Source organism: Leptonotus elevatus, chromosome 8, assembly GCF_054856555.1.
Source record: "Leptonotus elevatus isolate MCC_2025b chromosome 8, RoL_Lele_1.0, whole genome shotgun sequence".
NCBI classification, from domain to species: Eukaryota; Metazoa; Chordata; class Actinopteri; order Syngnathiformes; family Syngnathidae; genus Leptonotus; species Leptonotus elevatus.
Genome location: NC_141246.1, coordinates 19,675,392 through 19,683,929, shown reverse-complemented (window position 1 = coordinate 19,683,929; position 8,538 = coordinate 19,675,392). Strand labels below are relative to the sequence as shown.

Genomic DNA, 8,538 nt, shown 5'->3' with positions numbered 1-8,538 from the left:
TGATTGTTTGTGCCCTACAATTTTTGGCTGGTGAGCAGTCCAGGGTGCACCAGGCAGCTCACTTTAAGTTAGCCGGGGTAGGCTCCAGCTCACCCATGACCTTAAAGAAGACAAGCTGTATAGAAAATGAATTAAATGAATTATCATGATGTAAAAAAATCTGTAAAATTCTTTACGTCCTATTAAATTGTATTATAACTGTATGCTTTTGGCATTTTTCGGATATATTTTTAATGATGTTTTTTTAAGGTCACTGGAACAGATTGTTTTCATTCATTTAAAGTTATGAGCAAGAACGCGGCTATGACAAATAGCAGCTTGTAGTTGTACAAATGAAAAAGAAATACATCCCAGTGACGAAATATTATATTTATTTGCATTTCAGAGCCACTAGAAAGGCAAATACCATTTTATAAACCCTTAGTACAACGTATCAAAAAGGCCCGATTAAATTTGAATCCCTGCAGTCACAACTGCACATTTAATTACAATACATTAATGGAAATCCGGAATGTTTGCTCTCACAGAGCATCAAAATTACATCATCAAAAGTGGCAAGAAAAACAAGAATTAATAACCAGTGAATTAGAAACAATTCCTTGATGAACAAAACAATTCTATTTTGGGAGCAACCGACCAAGTTCATTGGATTCAATATTTACCGAGGCAAACCAATTAGCATGTGCAACGTTAATCATAGTGAAGATTAAGAAACACAAGAATTGTAATTACAAAAGAAAAACAGCCTGCCATTATTCATTAATTGCTAGTACATCACAAATCTGACTTCTATATGAGAGTGAGTCCAAAACGCGATGAGTGTGTGAATGATTGTTGTTGACTGCAGGCAGCTTAATGAATCGGACCCAGTATGATGTATTCCAATCAAAGTCACCATGAGAGAGGGAAGCGTAGTTGCTGTGAGGCAACATTCGCTGGGCTGAAGTCAGTTCAAGTTTGTTTTCCAACGTAGCTACTTTATCTGCAGAGAATACTGTATGTCGTGCAGCCAGGAATAAATAAACACGCCATGGTTTTCGTCATTGTTCAATAATTTATTATTATTATTATTATTATTATTATTATTATTATTATTATTATTATTATTATTATTATTATTATTATTATTATTATTATTATTGTCTATTTCTTTGTCTATCCCTACAATTAGCTCTACTAAATGTTTTAAATTATTTTGTTTTCATCTCATTCAGTTGGCAAACAAGTATTAGAAGTAAATATGCCCCCTGAAAAGGGTCTGGTGTCCCCGTTGAAAGGGTCTACACAGCACACAGTCAATTCTGTCAATTTTATTCTAATCTGGGTCTATTTGGTCCCAATCTAAACAGAGTAAAATTTACACTTGGAAGAGTAAAATAAATAAAAATAAATAAATAAAAATAAATAAATAAAAATAAATAAATAAATAAAAAGTCAATGGGTTGAGGAGCAAACCCACAACTACACTCCTACTGTGTGTTAGTATATCGCTCCACCTGGAATCTTCATAACTCCAAGAGGTCTCCATTTGGATGTAAGCAAACAGTAGGAGTGGCAAAGCTCAGGTAGTAGAGTGACTCCCAAGATGGAGGTTGTGAGTTTGTTCCTCATTCCTAAGTGGCTCCCGAGTAGCACTGATGGAAAATTGTGGCCCCCTCCAACATTTAAGTTGCCCATTTCTGGTCTATAGTATAGCTGAGTCAGCGTAAGCATTCAATCTCGATGTAGCAAGTAGTACACTGGCCAAAAGGCCACTAACGGACAAAAGATTCATTCAAGATTTGGAGATTTTATAGCTGAATATTTGTCTTGTTTAGAAACTATTTATAAAACTGTTATGGGTTTGTCTTCTTATACAATGGTATCAATTTGGGGGTAATTGGGATAAAATAATGTGCAGCGTTAATAGGCGTAAAATTAAGGCATTAAAAATCTGCGCTGCTCTCTGCAAAAGGCAAAACGCAAAACGAGCCGATCAACAAGTGCATTTTGAGTATTTTATTTTTTTTTGTCATCAAATGGGTCATTTGTTCAGAAGGGTCTAATCAGGGTAGCAGTTAACCCTGATTGGTGATGGGTTATGAGACAAATCCAAAAAGGGGTTGGAGGAAGAGGCCCACTGTTCCCAGAACACACACAGTCACAAACACCCATAGGAAGATCCTGTCAATCACCATGGCGACGTACTTCCAGTCATCTTCCACCTGTGAGTGAGAGAAGGGGCAAAAGTGACAGAGAAAATTTCAGTCGAGGTTTTACTCTTAAGCATTGATGTACTTTATTGGTGTTTCACCAAAAATGAACACTACGATAGATACTGCTACAACGAAAATCAAAGTGTCAGTCAGTATTACAGGAAGTGCTTTGGCACCGTTGTTATGACGAACACTATTTTGCATACGTGAGGTTTACTCCCCTATGAGGAATTTTGAGCTGCTGTATTTTTATCTGAAATAGTGGGTAGGGAAAACTATTCCATTCTAGTGGCTCTAAATAATATTATTGTTCTGTTTTGGGACCCGCCGTAATCTGCAACATTTTTGTTCTGAGATCAAGCAGAGCTCTCCAAGGTGTGTTTTTGCATTCATACATTATTTATGGGACTTTGTGTGCCATACATATTATCCCTATAAAACACTGCAGGATTTGATCAAACACTGGAATTATGTATTTCCTATTAGATTTAGTTCTCATGAAAATATCAGGCACCTGACACAGTGAGCAAAAAAAAAAAGAAAGAAAAAAAAGAATGGAATTGACCTGCAATATTCAACATTGTTTTCCTCTTTCGAGTTTTGTTTTCAACAGGGATTTTCATTTGATGCATCACACTCTAAAAAGAGAGTAGTTGAACCAATTTAAGATTATTAATTGAATTGTTGACCAATTTAAAAAAAATCTTCCATTGGTAACACACAATTGAATTAAGTTAATCCAAAGTGAATATATTAAATTCAATTTATTATGAGTTCATTAAACTTCATATACAGTATTCACTTGAATTAAGTTATTCCAAATGTAATCCAAAGTGAATAATGAACTCATAATTAATCAAGATTAATATTTTCACTTTGGATTAATTAAATTAAATTGTGTGTTACCAATTCTTTTTAAATTGGTCAACAATTCAGTTTGTAATCTTAAATTGTTTAAACAATTCTCTTTTTAGAGTGTAATTTTAAGCACTGTCATGACTTGTCAAATGATATGACAGATGTCCCTTAGGACAACAACTGACCTCTTTGGCTCTGTTTCGGCTCCTCATGTTCTCAGCTATGTACTCGACGCTCTCGATGGCCTGCTTAATCTCGGGTGACACGACGGAGAAGGCCACTATTGGATTGATGCTCTGCGGACTCAGCTGACGTGCCGTCTTTACAGTCGCTGTCGATTCGGGACTTTCTTTCTCATGCTGGCAAGGACGAGAGCATTTTTTCCCAGCGCAGCCTTCCATGGAGGACAACGTACTGTCCCCAAACTCCAGACAATTTAGGGAACCTCCTCCCACCTGCTGGAGAGTAAAAATAAAAACAAAGTTCACCTGAGATTCAGATCAAAGAGCGACATACTGATACTCTTCAAAAAGAAACTTCTTTCAACAATCTGGTTAATGAAGGCTTGTCCTCTGGGTTTTTACAGTAAACAGAAATAAATTGTGTACATTAAACCAGCAACAAAATCGATAACAAGCCGGTATTTGATTAATGTTGTATTTTACAGCACCGTGTGTAGACTGAAGAATAACTTATGTAAGCCAGCATGCTATCAAACGCTCAGATGGAGCGTGCAGTTCAGAGAAGAGCAAATGCCGACAAAATTATTGATGGTTCGGATATGTTAACTGCTTTAGCACTGCATGCATCACAGAGCTCTTCGAAGGTGGTTCCACATCACAGATAAATCCAATTTATGACATTATTTCACACCTACCTGAAGTCTGTGTAACAATTTAACAAACAAATAACTGTCTTGATATAGATGGGGATGCAAATCGAAACGTAACTTTGTTCTGCCCTTTTTTCCTATTATTCATGAGGGTTTTTCTCTTGACTTTCTCTTACTGCGGACCTGTCGATTCTCCCTGCTCTTTGTGGGACAGTGGAAGCCTCTGCAAAAAGTTGCCAAGAGAACATCACACAAAATGCAAAATGTTGGGTTGTTTTCCTAACCCACTCGATGGGTACTTTTGGGTTCATTATTTTGACCCAGCAGATTAGGTTGAGGATTGGATTTGGACTGGTTGAAGAGCTGAAGCTGGTCGCCATTTTGGACAGTTCGTCCACTTCATCTCTTTTGTTTCTCTTTTGCTTTTGTTTATTTCACACAATTTGAGTTACTTTTAACTAGGGGTGTCAAAATGAGTGCATTAATTTTGAGTTAATTCAAAGTTCCTTTAACGCCACAATTTATTTTAACGCACGATTAATAACCGCCCCTTACTTGGAAAGCCTGTACTGGGGAATTCCAATCATGCAGCAAATTTTTGCAGTAATAAATTTAATAATAATGCATATATTTGTGGAGACTGAGATCAAGTTGAATTTTACAATTAAAAAAATGTGCAGAATTTCACAAGTTACTTGATGTTAAAGATTAGCTTGCTCTTAATATGAGAAGAAAAATGAAATGAGCTGTCACCAACGTCTTACAAATGCAATTATGCCATCTAGTGGAAGAAAATTACCTCAACACAAATCAATATCACACTCGTTTTTGTTTTTGTTTTGCAATGAGCTGTCACCAACGTCTTACAAATGCAATTATGCCATCTAGTGGAAGAAAATTACCTCAACACAAATCAATATCACACTCGTTTTTGTTTTTGTTTTGTTTTTGCAGCAAAGTACCGTCGTTGCTGTTTGTTTGTTGACTGTGCATGACAAATTCTACACACTGATTAAACATTATGAAAGAAAGTCAAATCCATCCATCCATCTACTACGGCTTGTCTTCCTTAAGGTCCGTGGGTGGGCTGCAGCCTGTCATTGACTTTGTCATTGCAATGTGAGTCTTCAATTAAAGTAACTTGCATGACTTTGGAATGTGAAAGCAAGTTGCTGGCGAAAAACCACGCAAGCACGGGGAGAACATAGACAAACTCTACACAGAAGTTTAGGTTTGAACTGACGGGCTACTCAACTGTAAGGCAGATGTGCTAACCTAAAGTTCCCACCATGCTGGCAATTTGACAAATTCAAATCATAAATTGCAAACAAAAATGTGATATCTGGTTCAGGATTGTGCTTAGAGTAGAAAATAAAATAAAAACACAAACAGCAGTCACTAGAAAATATTGCAGTAATTTCCTTGAACGTAGCTCACTTTAGTCTACTTCCTCCATTTTGTTGAGATACGTCCGTTCAACACATTGTGACATCACGCTCATGTTTATCCACAAAATGAAGGAACTCTTGCCTGCGTCAAGTTATTCTTCCTCTTCCTGGCTCCTCCGCCTCCTCCTCCCCCTCCAGCTCCTCCTGCCTCCCCACTGTTCTCCAACCCTCCAGCCTTGCTGTCCTCATCAGTCGGTCTCCGCATCAACATAATCCTCGGCAGCACTTTAAGAAACACTGAGCGCACCCATCCGGGCATGGTGTGCGTCATGGGGGTGCGGTAGTGCACGTTCAACACGAAAACCGTAATGACAATGCTAAGCGTGACGAAGATCATGGTGAAGAGCAGATACTCTCCAATCAGCGGGATGACCAGAGATGTGGAGGGGATGGTCTCGGTGATAACGAGAAGAAATACAGTGAGGGAGAGCAGGACGGAGATACAGAGCGTGACCTTCTCTCCACAGTCGGACGGGAGATAGAAAACCAGCACTGTGAGGAAAGAGATGAGGAGGCAGGGGATGATGAGGTTGATGGTGTAGAAGAGCGGCAGTCGACGGATGTAGAAGGAGTAAGTGATGTCCGGGTAGATTTCCTCGCAGCAGTTGTACTTGATGTCATGCTTGTAGCCGGGAGCATCAATGATCTCCCACTCGCCGCTCTCCCAGAAGTCTTTCAAGTTGACCTGAATGATGGATACAAAACTACAGTTGGACAACCAATTATGATGAACAATCTGAATTTGGATCTGCACCAAGTAATATGCCTTCCGAGACCTGCCATTTATGTCGAAAATTGACTTGGCAAATTGAAGATGATAACACTTTAAAATAGGCCTAAGGGTACCCTTAATAAAAAGATGACATCTTTATGAACCATTGAGAAATTTTACCCTGATTGATGACATATTTGACAATCTATATATTTTACAACTTTGCATCTATTCTGTGGAGTCATTGAACAAAAACAAGAATATAAACGCAACATTTTTGTTTGTGCTCCCATTTTTCATGAGTTTGACTCAAAGTTCTAAAACTCTTTCTACATGTTCAAAAGGCCATTTCCTTCAACTATGGTTCACAAATCAGTCTAAGGCCCTGTTCACACGAAAGCAAAGCCAGCTTCGTTCCTCGAAAAAAAGCGCAGTAGCACAGTCACAGGGAGTAAACAGAAAGCGTAGAAGAAGAATCGGCGAAGAAGACGAACCACTGATCTGAATAAATTACTGGATAACTGATAGGCCAAGACTTTTGAAGCCGCGAGGCCGCCATATTACTCCTCCCAAGAAACATTTCTCGGCATACAATCCTATACATTTACAGTATCGAAACATTTGAGACAGTCTGCTCCCGAGATGGGAGGAGTAATATGGCCGCCCTGTTGCTTCAACATTTTGCACGGGCGTGTATGGGCTATCCGCTATCTAGTCAAATATACAGATCAGTGAGACGAACACAGGAGAAGTGACAATGGCGGGTAATTTAAGTACAACGACATCACGCAAAATATTTTGCCGTAAAAGCATGAGCAAGTTAAGGAGGTTGCGCAAAACAACAACGACACGGCTATCTGCCTTTGTTATTGAAGCTGCGACCACTACGTCATCACTAGAGGAGTATCTCGCATATGGTGTCCACATTAGAACGTACGGGGCGCATTTTGAAATGTTTCTACTCTGGAGCCCGGTTACAAAAGTGATCGGTTTCAAGCTCCAAAACGGCGCCGCCGTTTGGACGAACTGCCCAAATGTTAAGAAAGTTTTGCGGATACATTGCTTTCGTGTGGACGGGGCCTAACCCCGGGATTACACTCCATGCGCGTGCGTTGCGGCTGTGTCTCGCGTGATCGTGTGAGATAATGTAGCATTAAAAACGACAAACACGCAGAAAATGTGCTCAACAGAGAAGCAGAAAGAGAGGTGGACTTTGATTGAGCTCACCATCCACTCCCACAGCTTCTGCTATGACGTTCCATGCAGCATCCATTTTTAGGTTGTCCAAATAAAAAGGATGTGCTGTGTCATATATAATCCACCTCCATTATAAATATCTCCTCGACCATGTTCGCTGCAGTAAATGATGCGTTAAGCATTATGACGTTTTGCTGACATGATTGCGAAATAGGATCTGGTAAGTATTTTATTCTGAAAAGTAACCAGAATTTTTATTTTGAAACTGCGTCGGTCTTCTTGTCCCGCTCGATGTGTTCTGTGCTAGTTTGCCATTTGACGGATGCCGACGAATGAGTCGTCCGGCAAAAATAAAAAATAGGTCTATCCGTGTGGTGGTCTCCAGCACAACACAGCTGTTCCGCAGTCGATCCACAGCGCATACGCAGCCGGTGTAATTTGAACAAGCTGATAGAATGGAAACGAATCGGCTGCGCCTCCGGAGTGGAGCGGAGCCGCAACGCACACGCATGCGGTGTAATCCCGTGGTTAATCTGTGTTAGTGAGCATTTCTCATTTGTCAAGATAATCCATCCCACTTTACAGGTGTGGCATATCAAAATGCTGATTAAACAGCATGATTGTTGCACAAGTGTACCGTATAGTAAACAATTTAAGGCCAATTTTCAAAGTGGAATAATTGAGATGATTATATTAGGGCCTCTGATAGGGCAATAATTCATAACATCGCTGATTTTAATGCATTTTTATTTTTGGAGTAGTATTGGAGTCATACTATAACCCGTACTAATTAGGGGTGTGAATTGCCTAGTACCTGGCGATTCGATTCGTATCACGATTCATAGGTCACGATTCGATTCGATACCGATTAATCCCGATGCAAATCTATAAATTGATTATTGCGATTTTTTTTTTACTTAAATTTAGAAAATACTAATCAGTACACTTGTACATGTACACTGTAAGATTTGTATGAAAATGTATTTATTTATCTGAAAATTCAGGCTTTTAACTGAGCTACTGCATTTAACAAACAGGTTGCAGTCTGTTTCATGTTTGAACAGGACTGAAATAAAAGGCTTAAATTTTCCAGTAATATAAATTTTTTTCATGCTTAATGTGTGAATCCTAACCCTAAGTAAGACGTTTTGTTGAATATTCTCATTAATAAAATTATGTTTAAAAATCGCTTCGGCCGCATATCGAATCGATTTGAGAATTGCGCGCTGTAATATCGCGATATATTGCCGAATCGATTTTTTCTAGCACCCCTAGTACTAATCCATGTTATAAGTG

General features: G+C 38.9%; 1 protein-coding gene across 3 annotated transcripts in view; it reads right to left on the bottom strand.

Annotated features, from left to right (window-relative positions):
• Nucleotides 1–354: 354 nt before the first annotated feature.
• The window catches only part of chrna6 (cholinergic receptor, nicotinic, alpha 6), a 29,783-nt gene continuing 21,599 nt past the window's right edge, over nt 355–8,538 (bottom strand). For 2 of the 3 annotated variants that reach the window (XM_086082216.1, XM_086082218.1), the window contains 3 exons: nt 5,416–6,018; nt 3,239–3,511; nt 355–2,204 (listed from right to left, as the gene is read on the bottom strand). In XM_086082216.1, coding sequence (XP_085938342.1) covers nt 2,079–2,204; nt 3,239–3,511; nt 5,416–6,018 — 1,002 coding nt within the window. In that variant the 3' untranslated portion in view covers nt 355–2,078. The remainder of the gene's footprint in view (nt 2,205–3,238; nt 3,512–5,415; nt 6,019–8,538) is intronic. The other variant, XM_086082217.1, reaches the window with a different exon arrangement.